This window comes from Diabrotica undecimpunctata, chromosome 5 (genome assembly GCF_040954645.1).
Source record: "Diabrotica undecimpunctata isolate CICGRU chromosome 5, icDiaUnde3, whole genome shotgun sequence".
Taxonomy (NCBI): Eukaryota; Metazoa; Arthropoda; class Insecta; order Coleoptera; family Chrysomelidae; genus Diabrotica; species Diabrotica undecimpunctata.
Window position 1 is genome coordinate 66435828 of NC_092807.1, and position 19517 is coordinate 66455344.

Sequence of the window (19517 nt, forward strand, 5' to 3'; positions counted from 1 at the left end):
TTCTAAATAGTAGGTGCAATTACCCTGAAGAAGCACGTGACTGGACTGCTGTTTTCACGATTGGAATAATCCACCATATCGTGTATCTTTGTTGCCAAAATTGTATCTGTAGTTTCTGTTTTATTCCTCTTTTTCTGTACAGCAGAATCATCTCTGACAGGTGGTTTTTCGGAGAGTTCAGTAGGTGGCATATTCGTTCCAGTCGGTCTATGACTTTCAATTTTATAGTAATTGAGTCAGAGTTGACGGTAACGTTCAATTCACTATACCTACGAGTTCTGCTTGATTAAGGACAGAGCATAATCCTCACTGCGGAAGTCTTTCTGTCCGGGTTGGCTCGCAGATCCAATGCACTAGCGAGCCAGGGAGCCTAGAGGGTTAGCCACAAGACTGATTTAACTCCGCCAGCCGCTCGCTTTAAGTAGCCACTCCGGACCCCACCTCGTCGTCTTGTCGTGGAAATGGATGCGTAATTATCGACACTCCCACGGTTCGAACTGTTGAACGCTGTTGCTGTAGGACGTTCAGCACATCGTTACAACAGATACGAATTTAAGAAGACATTTCGAGGACAGAGAATTAGCTTCTACCGGAAAAAAGGCTGATTTAGTCCAACGACTAAAGAACGATTTGGAGGAAGATGGTTTAGATCCAGAAACTTATATATTTGAAGACAAACATGCTACTGTTATCTCGATTATCTCTGTTATGTCGATTTCGAAAGTTTCTTCTGATGTAGCCATCATTAGAGAAGTTTCTGGTGACATCGCATCATTAGAGAACAAAGTTTCCGACGATATTTCGAAAGTTTCCGGCGACATCGCATCATTGGAGAACAAAGTTTCTGGCGATATTTCGAAAGTTTCCGGTGACATCGCTTCTTTAGAAAATAAAGTTTCTAACGAGATTTCTTCTCTGGAAAGCAAAGTTTTTGCTAACATCTCTAAAGTCACTTCTGAGATATCTGCCCTCGACGATAGAATATCTTCGTTAAAAAACCAAGTTGCTGCCGATATGTCGGCCTTCGAAGAAAAGATGAAAGAGATGGAAAGGAAGATGGACGAAACAAGGACAGCAGAGAGAGGAAATAATCCAATTACAGTAGAGACAAAAGAAGACGAGACGAAATGTAAGTTGGAAACATGGCCGAAATTTGAAGGAAGTGGAGGTTTTGTTCATGTTAAAGTCCCAACTTTCGACGGAAAATCATCATGGAACAACTACATGAAACAGTTCGAGTCAGCTGCAAGAGCGAATGGATGGTCTTAAAAAGAAAAGGCTGTAAACCTGACTATCGCTCTTCGAGGAGATGCCTTAGATGTGCTTCAGACCATAGCCGTAGAGGAGACGGATGATTTCGAACAACTGAAGAAGAGGTTAAATATGCGATATGGCCACGAACATTTGGAGCATGTATATCAGTCGCAGCTTAAAAATCGTAGACAGAAGAGAGATGAGGCTCTTCAAGAATATGAGGTAGATATTGCCAGATTAGTACGGTATGCTTATCCAACAGCTCCCGAAGACATAATGGAAAAATTAGCCGTTCAAACGTTTATTGAGGGTCTTCGTGATCATGAAATGCAGAGAACACTGCGATTTGTTCGTCACAAGACGCTGGTTGATGTCTTATCCGCCGCCCTCGAATACGAATCAGCTACGCAGGCCTCTGGCGGTTACAGTAAAGTTAGGACTGTAAAAGAGGAAGGAGATGAAGATATTATTGAGAAGCTCATTAATATGATGAAAAGAATTACATGCAAGAAAACGAAGACCATAAAATCAAGAAACTCACCATCAGCAAAACTAGAACGAGTCGGCCTTAGGGGGGCAGCTTCGACCCGGAACTTTTCCAAAGACCCTATCATACTAATAGCTTCTTTGAAATGTCGTGAAGATAGTGTATATGTAGATGGAGAAATAAATGGTAAAAGACATACGTTGTTGGTGGATACAGGAGCGGCCAGAACCATTATACGCCGGACAGTTATAAACAGCCGTAATAAACTGTTACCATCGAGGTTGCGACTTCGGACTGCTACAGGTAAAAATGCCAACAATAAGAAAAATCAAAGTTGGCAACGAGGAGGAATTTCTTCATCCACATGATGACAACACTGCGCAAACAGCCATTAAAGAAGATACAGTCGTGCCTGCGAGAAGCGAAACGATCATAGTAGCGCGGCTACAGGGAATTGTGAACTAAGGGACACCTGTTATGATAGAGCCTTGGAACCATGACGACGAGGTTGGCCGTGGAATCATAATTGGAAAGGAATTGGTGACTTCGGCTAAAGAAATTCCTGTGAGACTTATCAATGTCAATGACTACCCAGTGACCAACAAGAAAGAGACAAAAGTAGGAACTTGTGTACCTGTGATATCCATAATCCGTCAGGCGACAACATCTGATAATTCCAACGACAAATTCGACCAAATGGTTGCAGTTGCGGGACAGTCTCTAAATCAGATGGAGAAAAGGAAAGTAAGCGAATTTCTACGGCAATATCGTGATATTTTAGTACCGAAAGGAAGAAAGACGGGAAGAACAACCGTTGTTAAGCATAAAATTGATACTGGTAATGCTAAGCCAATTCGTCAAACAGCTCGACGATTACCACAGGCGAAAGGAGAGGAAGCTGAAACAATGGTTCAGGAAATGAAGAAAGACGGGCTGATAGAATTACCGTTTGCTGAACAACGTTACCAAGAAAGATGGTTATCCTGTGCCTCGGATCGACGATACATTGGACACATTGGCTGGAAGTAAATTGTTTTCTACTTTGGATTTGAAGTCAGAAGGATACTGGCAGGTAGAAATTAACCCAGTAGATAAAGAGAAGACAGCCTTCACCACTGGATCTGGACTGTGGCAATTCAACGTTATGCCATTTGGACTCTGTAATGCTCCTGCGACATTTGAAAGGCTTATGGAAAATGTGTTGAGAGGGTTATCTTGGAAAACATGCCTGGTTTACCTAGATGACATAATCGTCTTGGGGGAGATATTTGAAGATCATCTGAAGAATTTAGAAAACGTTTTTAATCGACTTAAAGCTGCCCGATTGATGTTAAACCTCAAGAAGTGCCAGCTATTTCAAGGTAAAGTCAATTATCTGGGTCATATAGTCAGTAAAGAAGGAGTGGCCGTAATTAAGGGAAAAATCGATTCCATTAAGGAATGGCCAGAACCTACTGACAAACATCAAGTGAGAAGTTTTCTTGGACTATGTACTTACTACCAAAGGTTTATTAAGAAGTTTGCAATATCGCTAAGCCATTAACGCGACTTACAGAGAAGCAAGAGACTACCGCTGGGATACAGACTGCCAAAATGCCTTTGAGACCTTAAAACAGCATTTAATAACAGCACCAATTTTAGGGTATCCGCTGCCAGAAGGAGAGTTCATCTTAGATGCAGATGCAAGTAATGTGGGAATTGGAGGAGTGCTGTCTCAGATTCACGGAGGACAGGAACGAGTCCTTGGATATTTTAGTAAAGTTCTTTCAAAACCTGAGCGGAATTATTGCGTAGTGACCTTCTAGCAGTAGTGAAATCAGTAGAGCACTTCTATCAATACCTCTATGGAAGGAAGTTTTTAATCCGAACCGACCATGCCGCCCTTAAGTGGTTGATGCAGTTTAAGAATCCAGAGGGTCAGATAGCCAGATGGATCGAACGACTCCAAGAATACGATTTCAAGATTGAGCACCGCGCCGGAGTTAGCCACAGAAACGCTGATTCTCTTTCCAGAAGGCCATGCCCAGCAGAGTGTTCCCACTGCAACAAAACGGAATCCAAGGAAGCAGCAGTGCTAAGAACATCGATGGTCAACAACGACTGGACGCCTACTAAGATTACGGAAGAACAAGAGAGAGATCCAGTTATACAAATAATTCGAAAATGGAAAGAGGAAAACCGTCGACCACCTTGGCAAGAAATATCAAACCTGTGCTCAGTAGTTAAGACGTATTGGGTCCAGTGGGACTCATTTATCATGGAAGATGGCTTGCTCAAACGAGTACTGGAAAATGATGACGGTTCAGAGAAGAGAAGACTGTTGGTGATCCCAAAGAGCAGAATAGCCGAAGTACTTCGTCAGTCCATCAGGAGGGCATTTCGGTGTAAAGAAAACCATTCAGCGAATTCGGGAACGGTTTTATTGGATGAACAGCTCCGACGACGTAAAGGACTGCTATAAGAAATGTACTAGTTGTGCTACGAGTAAGGGGCCTCACCGAAAAAGGAGAGCTCCTATGAGACAATATAATGTTGGAAGCCCGTTTGAAAGAATAGCTTTGGACATCGCTGGACCATTTCCAGAAAGTGAAAATGGAGGCAAGTACATGTTGGTAGTAATGGATTACTTCACTAAGTGGGTCGAGATTTACGCACTTCCAGACCAGAAGGTCGCCACCGTTGCAGATAAATTGATCCAAGAATATATCAGCCGATTTGGAGTGCCTTTGGAGATCCATAGTGACCAAGGCAGGAACTTCGAAAGCGATCTATTCCAAGGAATATGTGATAGACTAGGCATGAAGAAAACAAGAACTACCGCGTATCATCCTCAATCGGATGGTATGGTAGAATGAATGAATAGGACAGTTGGCAAGTATTTGACAAAGATGGTGTCCGATCATAAGCGAGACTGGGAGCAATATCTTCGTTCTTCACAATGGCCTACAGATCTGCTGTTAACGAATCAACAGGCCAGACACCAGCCAGAGTCCTATTCGAACGCGAGATGCAACTACCTTGTGATTTAGAGTTTTGGTGTGGACCTGGAGAAGATGTAGCAGGTGACGATTATGTGATTGAATTACGAAGAATAACGGACGATGTACACGAGTTGGTCTGTTCCCATCTTCAGATCGCTAGATAGACAGATACACAAGCCGAGAAGGAGTCCGACGTGCAAAAGTTAGCCATGCCAAAGTTAGAGTGCCGCCAATTAGATTGGAGGGTTATCCGAAGTATGGTGGAGAAGATCTTTAAAGACACTGAAGTCCAGGTGTTAGTCTGTTGCAATCCGCATAGTCACTGGTGCGGAGAAAAAACCGTCCCTTGTGATTTTTATACAACTGAAAGTTGTAAAAGAGGGTCCAGTTGCCGATACCAGCATACCGTTCCAGTTCCAGTCCCGACAAGGTTCCAGGAGGAACCATCTTTTAAGAGGGGGCAATGTTACGATAAATATTATGCCGCTATAAAAACCGGTCTGGGTTCGCGTTCATTCGAGGCAATTCAGGTCAACACCGCTGCGAGCCACGATGAGACCGGTCTTCCCCCATGTTTTAGTCAATTCATGTCTGCTTCGAGGGAATTCCAGAACTAACGGCATTTTATATTTAAAGAGAGACCTTTGCTGAGAACAGTTAGTCAAAAATAAATTGTGGTATCGAATAAGTTGTAAAATAAATTAATATAAATTATTGTGTTTTTAGTGAATTAGAATAAGTGTAGAAGACTGTAATAAATTAGAATAAGTGGAAATAAAGATTAAATAAACTAAGTTTTAGAACATTTTAATAATAAATAAAGACAATAAATTAGATTTAATAAAAATACTACAATACCTCCAAATATACCACCATCTACCAATAAAATTGGGAGTTGAGTGTGAACTGCCCTATGTATTCATGGCCGACGAGACATTTACATTACATGATCATTTACTTTGCCCTTTTGGTGGTCATTAACTCGATGATATAAAAAGAACAGTTAACTATTGCCTGACAAAAACAAAAAGGTATGTTGAATGAGTATTTGGAATAATGGCGAATAAATGGCGAATTTTTAATCGACCACTGAATGTATTGACGGATTTGGCGGTAGATATAGTAAAAACTTGCTGATTATTGCAGAATTTCATTCACAAAGAAGAAGGAATTATTTATAACATAGTAAGTGATTTAAATGTTATTGATGGCTCTGATTCTCTCTTGCGCGAAGTACCTCGATCAAATCCGGTAAGAGGAAATTTAACAGTCAATAATATTCGCAGATTATTTTATGTCACCAAAAGAGATATTGCAATGGCAGAATCAATATATTTAAGACATTTTGAATGTGTTACTTTATCAACAAATTTTTATTTACTAAAATCGTTTTTTTCCTTATCTAATGATGACGCGAAGTGTTCGTACAGAATCACGGAGATTTCTTTCCACGCTGCAAAATTGAGCTGCTTATTTTTATAGCTTTTCGCGGTTTTATTCCATAACACAGGTCGATTTTCGACTGCAAATATTAAAATCTCCATATCAAAATCCATATTTTATAGACAACAAAGAAAAAAATGTATTGAAACAAAGGATGCTCGTCCGACGCGGTCAACACACTTGCATAAACCAAAGTGGTTTACTGCACCGATCCGACGAAAGTCTTCCCGAGGGGGACCTGATACGTAGACGGCGAGAAGTTAACCAACGGAATGGTTGCAGATGCGTGAACAAATATTCATACGAACCTGAAATACACTGAACAACGGCTAACGAAACGGTTTCAAAATCGGTCAGTTGGCCGTTGTCGTTAACAAGAGCTCTTAGCATCTGATTTAGGTAATTTCACATACAAAGTTGGTGAACATAGTTATAGTATACCATCGTGGGTGTAGCAACTCTCTTATGACGGTCGTATCAAGCCTACAGATGAGTGGTTCATAAAAATAAAATTATGGAATAAATATTATAAAAAATATATTGATTTCTGTAAGAAAAATTATGGAGTTGTTGGAGACATTGCAAAAAGAATTTAAAAAAAGAAAAAAATGTTGCATTAAGCGCCTATTAAAAACTTTTGTACATTTAAAACAATAATTGGAATAAATTATAGAAAATTTGAAGCGAAAGCTGTTTTGTGAAATAAATATGTAGTTCAGTATTGAATACTTTTATTTATTAAAGGACTAGCGGATCAACGCTTTTTCATTACATATGTATATATCCAATGTTTTTGGATATTTTAATTCGATCTGATTGCTTAAGTAAAACACGGATTTATAGATTTCATTTACCAGACGTATTTACCACTATTTACTTTGAGGAACTTGTCACCTCGGGGGAACAAATAAGGGTCTAACCACCTTCTGATATCCCCGGGTGCTCTGTAGAGGGCTTCGAATATACTGTCGAGAGCTCCTCTACTTAAGTCCATTTTCGGGTTATGGACTTAGAAAATATTTATCTTCGGTGTCTTGCCTTGAAAAAGGCAAGATATTTCTTACATGACAATTTCTTCGTCGAAATAAAACACCAAGTTAAGTTGAAACAATTCTCAGCCACAGAGTATGAAAAATAAATGCAGGAAGCAGAGCCCCGAGAGCACTAAGCTCTCGGAGAGCCCGTGAGGGACTGACCTGGCTGACCTGAAAATCGCCAATATTTATATGCGCTGTTCGAGCGATAAATAGGGATTTCGAAGTCAAGAGCCAATGGGAAAATTCGAGGCGGGGCGATGCGCATCGAAATGCGCACTAGTCCACAGACTATGGCATTCGATGACAAACTATCCAACGCTTAACTGTTGTTGGGTATATCACTTGTGTCACAGCCACCTAAAGCTTACAAGCCGTGAAGTGAGAAAATTGGCAACGTTGGAGGTAGTCCGAGAGTGGTCCGATAACCCTGTGTTTACTTGGAGAGATTATGCTAATTTTGTTTGTATTGTCTTGTATTATTGGTGAATTATTCGATTAAAAAAAAGGTATGTATTTTTTACGTATATTGTAATAATTGTATGAAGCATTAAAGAATTAGATATATATTATTCAGACAAATAATACGTACAAACTGTTAAATTCACAAATTCAGACACTGCTTTAGTAATTACAAACCCCAAGTCGATGTTAAGTTATTGGTACAGGGAGTAGTAATATGATATTCTAACATATTTTTTAATTACAGATGCCGAGACACTGCAGTGTACCAAATTGCAAATCAAATTATGCAACTACTTTAAAGTATGAAAAGGTCCAAAGTACATTCTCTTTTCCCAAAAACGATCACCTTCGTACTCAGTGGGTTAGATCTATTAACCGTGAAGATTTCACAGTAACTTCTAGTTCGGTAGTATGTAAAAAACATTTTGATGCAACGGATATTATTGAAAGTGGGTCATTCATTGATAAAAATGGTACGGTTCTTCAACGAAATTTGGTTTTTCCCAAGTTGAAAGAGAATGCGATACCAAAGATTTTTGAAAACCAACCGTCATATTTATCTAACCCAAAACCACCAACAAGAAAAAATCCTGAAACTAGACGAGCAGAAATAAGTCTCCGGGAAGAAAATAATATAAAAGAACTCGAAAACAAAGACCTTATCGTGGATTTCAAGGAACTTTTACAAAGTGTTAGTGAGAGGGTTGAGTTAAAAAACTGGCAAATAAAAGTTGTAGAAGAAAGGATTTGTTTTTATTTATTTAATATTGACAATCAGTGCAGTGATGAGTGTATAAAAGTTATTTCAAACATTAACATTACGAAGGAATTACTTGTATCTGTTTATGTGAAGGACATCCAACTGTCACCTCATGATTTAAAATGTATTTTTACCATTTGACTGTAAGTTATCGCGGTGGTCACAACTAGAAAATCTGCTGTCCAGGTATTCTTTTTTTTTTAAAGTCCTGTTGACAATAATTTTAAAATAACCAAAATATGTAGTGAAATTGACAGAGTGATAGAAAATACGGATGTAGATAAAATGAAGGGAGTTCTGGCTTTTGTGAAAAATCAGTTACTGTTACTATTCTCTACCAACAATTATTTTTGCTCTTACCATATATAATCAGTCACAATATATAAGCTGAATGCACTTGTATTACTTTTAAATTCTATTAATTTTACACCTCATTGTATTCAATGTTTTGCAGTTTTAATAGATGTGATATATATATATATATATATATATATATATATATATATATATATATATATATATATATATATATATATATATATATATATATATATATATATATATATATATATATATATATATATATATATATATATATATATATATATATATATATATATATATATATATATATATATATATATATATATATATATATATATATATATATATATATATATATATATATATATATATATGTACCTTATCAGACTATTTTGTACGATTTTTTTACTTAATTCTAACTTTATAGCGAATATTATGATGTTCCTCTTTTATTTATTATTTTGTTGGGCTCTTTACAGTCGGACTACTTCTAACAGCTGATGCGGCGTTGCCATTTTTATTTCACGGCTTGTAAGCTTTAGGTGGCTGTGCTTGTGTAAACGTTGTAACAGAATCCAAGTTGATGTCATGTAAGTCAATGTCAAATATGTCAAATAATTTGAGTTAGAGGTTATATATATATATATATATATATATATATCGAAATATTTTGGGGCGGTTCAAACAAAACAAAAACACAAATTGTAAAAAATAGTTTAATATTTTTCTAAAAATGGGTAAGTTTGTTTTTATTAAAGCAAAAAATTTTTATTATCAATATTTTATACAGATATATCTGTAGCGGTATGGCAAAACTTGATATATCAGACTTTTTGCCAAAATCAGATTATTGGCTTGATATGTTGTTTAGTAACATTTCTTTAAATTGGCGGAGTTTGATATGTCTGAGGTGAAGGTAAAATTGTTAAAAATGAGAATGAAATACATGATATGTCAGCTCTGGTACTTTTGAGATAAGGCAGAACTTGATATGTTACATATCAAGTCCTGCCAAATCGTTATACTTCAGGTCGAGAATATTTGACTATGGTGATATGTCACATATCATGTTTTGCCACTACAGCCATTTGTGAATGAAGTTTGGGAAAACAACTTTGTATGAGTATGGCAATAGTAGATATGTCAATCTAGCCTAAGTTTTCAGTAGATCATTTTGAAAGTTTGAAAGGCCCCTTAATGTCTTAAATTTTTAAAAGTGAATGGCTAGTGTTTTTTCAATTTGATACATTATATGTAAAGAAGTAATATGTAATGTAAATTTCATATATTATAGGTAAAATAGACATGTCAATCCATGTATAAAGATAGGAAATTACTTTATTTTATAATAAAACCCAAAAAATCTAAAGTTTTTTTAAATTAACAAATAATTATTATAATTTTTTTTATTGATAACTCATTCCTAATCACTGTTTTGAATTTCTGGTGCAGACTGACTTATGTCAAGGGAATTGTAGAACCCATGGAACTTGGTCCAATGGTCCATGATATACCAGCTCTAATGTTGCAGCTGAATATCTTCCTCTTTTTAATATATGAAATTCCATCACTCAAAAAGACCCGCTGACATTTATATTGTATTTAAAGAGAATTTTTCAAAAGGATGAGCATATCTCAGCCATTTAATTTTTGTCCAATTTGTTTTTTCGCCTTCAACATCAGAGGTTTTCTATTAGTTGGGTTTTCAGAAAATTTATAAAACAATTTCTGGTCCATTTCTTCCACAGCGAATGGTTTTTTTCCCTCTCAATTCTGATGAACTGGTACTAGTCCCTGGACGCCATAATTGAGATATTAGTGGTTTTCTTCACTCTTTCACTAGAATGATCAGCATCATATTCAAGATGAGTGTGTACAGGGATAAAAAACTTCTAGTCAATTGTTCAATTATTTTTCTGGCTTGAAACATAACTGAGCATATCAGCCATATTAATATTGCCATTTTGGCCACCATATGTGTTGAAGTAAGTGATAATGTTAGTTATTTCTTCAAGTAGGGCTTTAATAAATTTAAAAACACATAAGGCCACTTCATCTGAGTCCCTACCTGCAATTCCCCTATGTCACATGAAATAAGTTGTTCTACCATTCTCACTGCACTCCCTTATGGTTAGAATGTACATTGACAGCAGTCTTTTATCATATGCTATATTTTTCATAAGCACAGGAGTGTCTAATACCTTTTGAAAATCATATATGACTACAACAGTTGTTGGATTCATTTTGTGCAAAATTGTATCTTCTTTCTTTTGGTTGTATGCCATATCCACTTCAAGTTTATGCTGGTCAAATTAATTCAATAGTTGACATTCTTAATAAAAAAAAATAAAAAAATTGTAATAAGTAGCTATTTAATATTTAAAAAATTTGTTTTAGGTTTTATTGTAAAATAAGCCAATTTCCTATTTTTATATATTGATTGATGTCCGTTTACTTCTCGTTCTTGGGTTGCCAAAACATGGTATATCTACTATTCTGTAGAAAATCATTAAAACAAGGTATTCACTAAACAATTAGCTAATACCAGTTAATAAATTTCGTTGCCTATATAATATAGTATTTTCAAAAACATTGGAAATTCACCAGAATTTAGGAGGCCTTTGAAAATTTCAAATGCTGTACTGAAAAATTAGGCTAGATAGAACATATCAAATATTGCCATACAGCTATAGATATATCCTACCTGTCATACCTACATCATAAATTTTTTGTAGCTGGATCTGCAGCTGAAATTACAAAACTTCAGCAACATCTATTACTATTAAAACAAGAGTTTTCCAAACTACAAAGTAAATATAGAGACATTGAAATCAAATACAACAATGTAGTCGCTTCTGATACCAACAACACAGAAGACACTTTTGCCTCCAGACTCTTGAAAATTATCAGCAATCTGTATGATTCTGAAGCATACAGTGACATCAAAATTAAAATTAAAGATAAAGAAATTAATGCCCATAAAATCATTTTATCAGCTAGAAGTAATATTTGGAATGAAAATGTTTTAAATTACAAGAAAGAATTGGATTGGTCTGAAATTGATTCTGAAGTGGCAAATGCTATAGTTTTATGGTTGTATACCAACAAATTAAACCTTCTGTCATCTACAGCAACTTTAAATTTAATGAAAAAGGCTCACGAATTTCAATTACATAGCCTAGTTAGTATGTGTGAACAGTTCCTAATTTCTGCGGTAGATATCAGGTGCTGTGTTAAATTTTATTCAGTAGCTGAAGAAATAGAAGCACCCAATTTAAGGTAAACCGTTATGATGTAAAATGAAATTACAGTGTATTTTAAATACTAATGTGTACTTTTTTTTAGACAATACTGCTCTGAATTCATCTCTATCCATTGGAATGATCTAGATTCTTCTGACTTTGAGCACATGTCTGGGCCTCTAATGTACAAGATGTTAAAAGATAAGACAATTTTACCTCTTCATTCTGCTGTCCGGCTTCAAAGGGAGGATGTGGTTTTCTTGTGTTTAGTAGATAATTCTTCAAATGTAAGTAAATTCTTGACAAATGTTTTCTAATTTAAAGACAACTGTAGGGGAAAGTATGAGGTAGCTGGTTCAATGATTTAAAAGAAAAAATTGCTAAAATAGGTAAATTAAGTTAGGTTCTTACTCAACACAACTGTATAGACAGGTTTGACAGTTGAAATGTGTATAGAGTGTATGTGTATTATAGTATCAGATATTACAAAAAGACTAATCTAGGAATTCATCAATTTTTTAGTGGAACTATTTTTAAATAAACAATGAACACAACTCATTATTATGCTCATAACTTAAAAACTTGTCTATTTAGGGATTTGATGTCAACTGACACTTTTTCAGAAAAAACAGATACACAAAATGAGATATGCTAAATTAAAATGGGTTAATAAACTATAAAAAAGTTATAGCAAAATGAACAACAAAATTGAAGTTTTTGAATAGTGTTAATAACTTTGTTATAATTTATGAAAATTTGTTTAAATGTAACAGAACTTGAGGGTCTTACTGTATTTGAACTTTGTGCAAAAGATGGGCTAGATTGGTTAAATAATTTTTGTGAAATTTAATTTGTTTATAAGATTTTTTGAAAAAAAAAAGGCTAATGTCTAAGGCCGGTTCAAATAATTTGACTGAATGGATCTTAATAATCTGGGATTTTCGTTAAGACATATACTATTAACCTATGGAAAAAGTTTTAAAAAATTACATTTATGTACAAAAAATGATTTATTAATTTGTCAACGAGCAATTGACCAATTTAAATACAATTTTACAGTATTATAATACTAAAATATAAAATTTTAAAACCCTAATTTAATACATGTCATAAAATTTAAAGCTAGTGACAAAAAAGAAAAAAAAATAAAACAAAAAACCAGGTCACAATTTAAAATGATTAAACTAAATTACACAGCTATTAGCATCAAAGAATCACATGAAAGATATAGATAGATAGATAGAATTTATTCATCCACAAAGTTTACACAATGTATAAATGTACACATGCTTACAAAAAATGTATAAATCTTATCGACCTAGTCAAAATTTTAGTACATAAGAGTACAATATATAGTAAAAGTACACATGATTAAAATAAAACAGTGATTACAATAAAATAAATAAGAAATAAAAGTTACAAATACAAATTTAGAACTATTGTTGCAAAACTGTTAAAAATTTTAGATATTAAGTGCACTTTAAAAATACTGTACTGTTTTTATTAATCTAATTTATTGTTTTTATTTATTATTAAAGGTTCTATTTATAACACAAATTTACTAAAGTCTTTATTACTAATTTATTTCACAATATTTATTTATCGCGTACAATTATATTTTCGGACTCAAACTAACTGTTCTTCAAAAACTTTCGTGTTTATATATAAAATACAGTTATTCTCGAAGCGGCATTTGACCTTCCAGAACTTCTCCGATCGTCGTGGAGCCAAACAGGTCTTTTACCGTAGGGGACTAGACTGCCGGCAGGTATATGATCTGCCGGCGGAAATAAATATGTTTACAGTTTTGAGTCATATGACACTTCATTATCTATCGTAACATTGCCCCCCTCTTAAAAGATGGTTCCTCGTGGAACCTTGTCGGGACTGGAACTGGAACGGTATGCTGGTATCGGCAACTGGACCCTCTTTTACAACTTCCAGTTGTATAAAAATGACAAGGGACGGTTTTCTCTCTGCACCAGTAACTATGCGGATTGCAACAGACCAACACCTGGACTTCGGTGTCTTTAAAGATCTTCTCCACCATATTTCGGATAACCCTCCAATCTAATTGACGGCATTCTAACTTTGGCATGGCTAACTTTTGCACGTCAGACTCTAGTACGTGCTCTCTCAATTGAAGTAAGGCTTCCCATACATTTCGGTAGGTAGGTTGGTCACGGGCAGTGTCTTTTGTTACCAGGTAGAAAAGGTAACATGATGCATCTTGGAGTTTCAAGGCTTTCCCGGGAGCTGGCACTTGGCATTCAAGTTCTGCAACTCGACTGAACTTTCTTCGAAATACGGATGCCAACCCTGGTGCGTCTTTGATACTGGCCGGGATGGTAAGGGCCAGCGAGTAGTCATCGGGAAGCGCGAGTAGATCTTGCTTTTCTTCAGTGGTAACACCATGTCTTGCTTTACCGGTACCTCCATAGGCACCCATGAATTCCTCAAACGTGGAGTCAGACACATCTTGGACTTGGTTTACTTCCACTTCTTCATCTACGTCGTGGTCAACTTCGAAAGACGCCAGCTGGTTATGGTGTACTATCATCGGCTTTCCCCTCGGAATCTTGCTTATTCGGTAGATGACATCGTTGATCTTCTCCATAATGAGGTATGGACCTTCCCAAAACTGCTGCAATTTGGGAGAACAACCTTTTCGCTTCTTGGGATTATAGAGCCAGACTTTGTCGTTCTTCTTAAAGCAACCCTTTTCGTCTTGTGTATCGTACCGTTTCTTCATTCGGTCGCTAGCGATCTGAAGGTGGGAACGGACCAACTCATGTACGTCGTCCATTCTTCTTCGTAATTCAATCACATAATCTTCACCTGCTACATCCTCTCCAGGTCGACACCCAAACTCTAGATCACAAGGCAGTCGCATCTCGCGTCCGAATAGGACTCTGGCTGGTGTCTGGCCTGTTGATTAATTAACAGCAGATCTGTAGGCCATTGTGAAGAACGGAAGATATTGGTCCCAGTCTCGCTGATGATCGGACCCCATCTTTGTCAAATACTTGCCAACTGTCCTATTCATCCGTTCTACCATACCATCCGATTGCGGATGATATGCTGTAGTTCTTGTTTTCTTCATGCCTAGTCTATCACATATTCCTTGGAATAGATCGCTTTCGAAGTTCCTGCCTTGGTCACTATGGATCTCCAAAGGCACTCCAAATCGGCTGATATATTCTTGGATCAACTTATCTGTAATGGTGGCGGCTTTCTGGTCTGGAAGTGCGTAAATCTCGACCCACTTAGTAAAGTAATCCATTACTATACTATAAATTCAATAGGATTGTCAGGGCAGACATTTTGTAGTTCGTTAACACTCGGTGGTAAGCGGCTATATATTTATTTCTTTATTAGCACACAAAACCACTTCTCAATTATCATTTTTGACGGTTACATCTGTTGGAAGTCCGAACTAGAGAAGGTACACTCGCCTTGTTGCGAAATTTATTATTTAGTACCGCTTGCAGCTTATCCGTGCCATTGAGGTATACCCTGAATGCCAATAGAGAGGCAGGCGGGCACCGTTATTTCTTTTCGAAAGTAATATTCTTAATGCAATACGGCAACATTGTGAAAACTCACCCACAAATAACCATTAAATCTGGTGGGTGGTAGTATTTCATGAGCGTACCGTCGGGTAACATCATGGCATCAAAATCAACGTGCAGTACATCTGTTAATAAACAAAATAAAAAAAGGTGATTATCTGTGAGAGAAAAGCAAATGATAAAATCGGTTTATGAGGGATTGCGTAGAAGATATCCAGATATGCTTATAGAGGACGTCGCGGCATTGTCTGGAGATTTAACGAAAGTATCGGCTCGTACGGTTTTCCGAATAATTCAAGGTAACAAACCTATCCAAAAACCAATCCATAAAGGACGTGCAAAAATTGTATTGGACGATAGTACAAAAAGTATAATCCGAAGAAAAGTTCATGGATTTTATTTTAGGAACGAACTGCCCACGTTAAAGGCTATTCAACGAGAAGTTAATGCAGATGCAGGTGATACTTTAAATAAAATATCCATGAGAGTATTACAAAGAACTTTACATGAAATGGACTTTCGGTATGTGAAGAGAAATCGGAAAAGTTTGTTGATCGAGAGAGACGAATTAGTGATATGGCGGAGAAAATTTTTGCAAAAAATTTTATTTAAAAAAAAATATTGTACATTCTACCGATCTCAAAGTCGATCACAAAGCGACTAAGTTATTTCGAAACTATTACCTATTTACAAATTCATTCACATTTACTTAAAACTCTCGTAGAAATTGATTGTAAATAAAAGTTCAAAAGAAAAAACAAGGTTGTTTCGGGAATTCTATTATTTCCATTTTAATCGTATTTAATTGGAAATTTCCAGGTATTATATTTGTGTTCTTGGAAATTGCTCAATTTGAATGCTACGTCGTGTTTAGTTTAAAACGTATATTATGACTAACGAGGGTTTTTCAAAAGGTTAATCTGACAATTCATCTACAGTTTGATGTCTTAACGGTGGAAAATTTTATAAAAAGCAGTGGAAGATATTCTATTGGGGAAATGCAAGGCGATACAATAGTTATTAGTTATTCTTACGTTTACTACTAAAAGTTTCGTTTATATTTTTAAGTTATTTTCTTTCTTGTTTGTTATGAATTTAAGATATTTATAAATGATAGGTTTTGTTTATTACAAATTATTACGAACCAGAAGTATATTCGTGACAATTCATTATTATAAGGGAGAACGTTTTGGATTTAAAATATAATATAATTTAGCACCTCGATACCGTAAGGTACAAAAGTACACAATTAATTGTTAAGACGTAATATTTTGAATATAATATTTTTACATAACATTTTAACAAAATATATTTAACATAAATTAACAATTTTACCGTGGACGCAAAAATATTTTTATGTGCAAGTTTCCTATTATTTTCCTTATTTTAAAAATATACACGCCACCATTGAACTACACACGTCTCTCATCTCGGACCCCTCGAGGATCTATCATTTCTAAGCGATAACCTGACAATCCTATTGAATTTATAGTATACCAACATGTACTTGCCTCCATTTTCACTTTCTGGAAATGGCCCAGCAATATCTAAAGCTATTCTTTCAAACGGGCTTCCAACATTATATTGTCTCATAGGAGCTCTCCTTTTTCGGTAAGGCCCGTTACTCGTAACACAAATAATACATTTCTTACACCAGTCTTTTACGTCGTCGGAACTGTTCATCCAATAAAACCGTTCCCGAATTCGCTGAAGGGTTTTCTTTACACCAAAATGCCCTCCTGATGGACTGTAGTGTAACTGACGAAGTACTTCGGCTATTCTGCTCTTTGAGATCACCAACTGTCTTCTCTTCTCTGAACCGTCATCATTTTCCAGGACTCGTTTGAGCAAGCTATCTTCCATGATAAATGAGTCCCACTGGGCCCAATACGTCTTAACTACTGAGCATAGGTTTGATATTTCTTGCCAAGGTGGTCGACGGTTTTCCTCTTTCCATTTTCGAATTTTCTGTACAACTGAATCTCTCTCTTGTTCTTCCCTTATCTTGGTAGGCGTCCAGTCGTCGTTGACCATCGTTGTTCTTAGCACTGCTGCTTCCTTGGATTCCGTTTTGTTGCAGTGGGAACACTCTGCTGGGCATGGCCTTCTGGAAAGAGAATCAGCGTTTCTATGGCTAACTCCGGCCCGGTGCTCAATCTTGAAATCGTATTCTTGAAGTCGTTCGATCCACCTGGCTATCTGACCCTCTGGATTCTTAAACTGCATCAACCACTTAAGGGCGGCATGGTCGGTTCGGATTAAAAACTTTCTGCCATAGAGGTATTGATAGAAGTGCTCTACTGATTTCACTACTGCTAGAAGGTCACTACGCAATAATTCCGCTCAGGTTTTGAAAGAACTTTACTAAAATATAAGAGGATTCGTTCCTGTCCTCCTTGAATCTGAGACAGCACTCCTCTAATTCCCACATTACTTGCATCTGTATCTAAGATGAACTCTCCTTCTGGCAGTGGATACCCTAAAATTGGTGCTGTTATTAAATGCTTTTTCAAGGTCTCAAAGGCATTTTGGCAGTCTGTATCCCAGCGGTAATCTCTTGCTTCCTCTGTGAGTCGCTTTAATGGATTAGCGATATCTGCAAACTTCTTAATAAACCTTCGGTAGTAAGTACATAGTCCAAGAAAACTTCTCACTTGATGTTTATCAATAGGTTGTGGCCATTCCTTAACGGAATCGATTTTTCCCTTATCCACGGCCACTCCTTCTTTACTGACTATATGACCCAGATAATTGACTTTACCTTGAAATAGCTGGCACTTCTTGGGGTTTAACATCAATCGGGCAGCTTTAAGTCGATCAAAAACGTTTTCTAAATTCTTCAGATGATCTTCAAATGTCTCCCCCAAGTCGATTATGTCATCTAGGTAAACCAGGCATGTTTTCCAAGATAACCCTCTCAACACATTTTCCATAAGCCTCTCAAATGTCGCAGGAGCATTACAGAGTCCAAATGGCATAACGTTGAATTGCCACAACCCAGATCCAGTGGTGAAGGCTGTCTACTCTTTATCTACTGGGTCCATTTCTACCTGCCAGTATCCAGACTTCAAATCCAAAGTAGAAAACAATTTACTTCCAGCCAATGTGTCCAATGTATCGTCGATCCGAGGCAGAGGATAACTATCTCTCTTGGTAACGTTGTTCAGCAAACGGTAATCCACACAGAACCTCGTCGTTCCGTCTTTCTTCTTAACCACGACCACCGGAGAGACCCATGGGCTCGTAGAAGGTTCTATTACCCCGTCTTTCTTCATTTCCTGAACAATTGTTTCAGCTTCCTCTCTTTTCGCCTGTGGTAATCGTCGAGCTGTTTGACGAATTGGCTTAGCATTACCAGTATCAATTTTATGCTTAACAACGGTTGTTCTTCCCGTCTTTCCTCCTTTCGGTACGAAAATATCACGATACTGCCGAAGAAATTCCCTTAATTTCCTTTTCTCTATCTGATTTAGAGACTGTCCAGCAACTGCAACCATTTGGTCAAATTTGTCGTTGGAATTATCAGATGTTGTCGCCTGACGGATTATGGATGTCATAGGTACACAAGTTCCTACTTTTGTCTCTTTCTTGATGGTCACTGGGTAGTCATTGACATTGATAAGTCTCACAGGAATTTCTTTAGCCGAAGTCACCAATTCTTTTCCAATTATGATTCCACGGCCAACCTCGTCGTCATGGTTCCAAGGCTCCATCATAACAGGTTTCCCTTCGTCCACAATTCCCTGTAGCCGCGCTACTATGATCGTTTCACTTCTCGCAGGCACGACTGTATCTTCTTTAATGGCTGCTTGCACAGTGTTGTAATTATGTGGATGAAGAAATACCTCCTCGTTGCCAACTTTGATTACCTTATTCTTAAAATCCAATTGGAATCCATGCATATTCATTACGTCCATTCCTAATATAACACCCTCTTCGATGTCAGCAACTATAA

At 36.6% G+C, this 19517-nt stretch overlaps 1 protein-coding gene across 2 annotated transcripts in view; it reads left to right on the forward strand.

Annotated features, from left to right (window-relative positions):
* Positions 1–9337: 9337 nt before the first annotated feature.
* The window catches only part of LOC140441362 (rabankyrin-5), a 456167-nt gene continuing 445987 nt past the window's right edge, over positions 9338–19517 (forward strand). The window contains exons 1-3 of one of the 2 annotated variants that reach the window (XM_072532038.1): positions 9338–9485; positions 11484–12027; positions 12094–12277. In XM_072532038.1, the coding sequence (XP_072388139.1) occupies positions 9482–9485; positions 11484–12027; positions 12094–12277 (732 nt within the window). In that variant the 5' untranslated portion in view covers positions 9338–9481. The remainder of the gene's footprint in view (positions 9486–11483; positions 12028–12093; positions 12278–19517) is intronic. The other variant, XM_072532039.1, reaches the window with a different exon arrangement.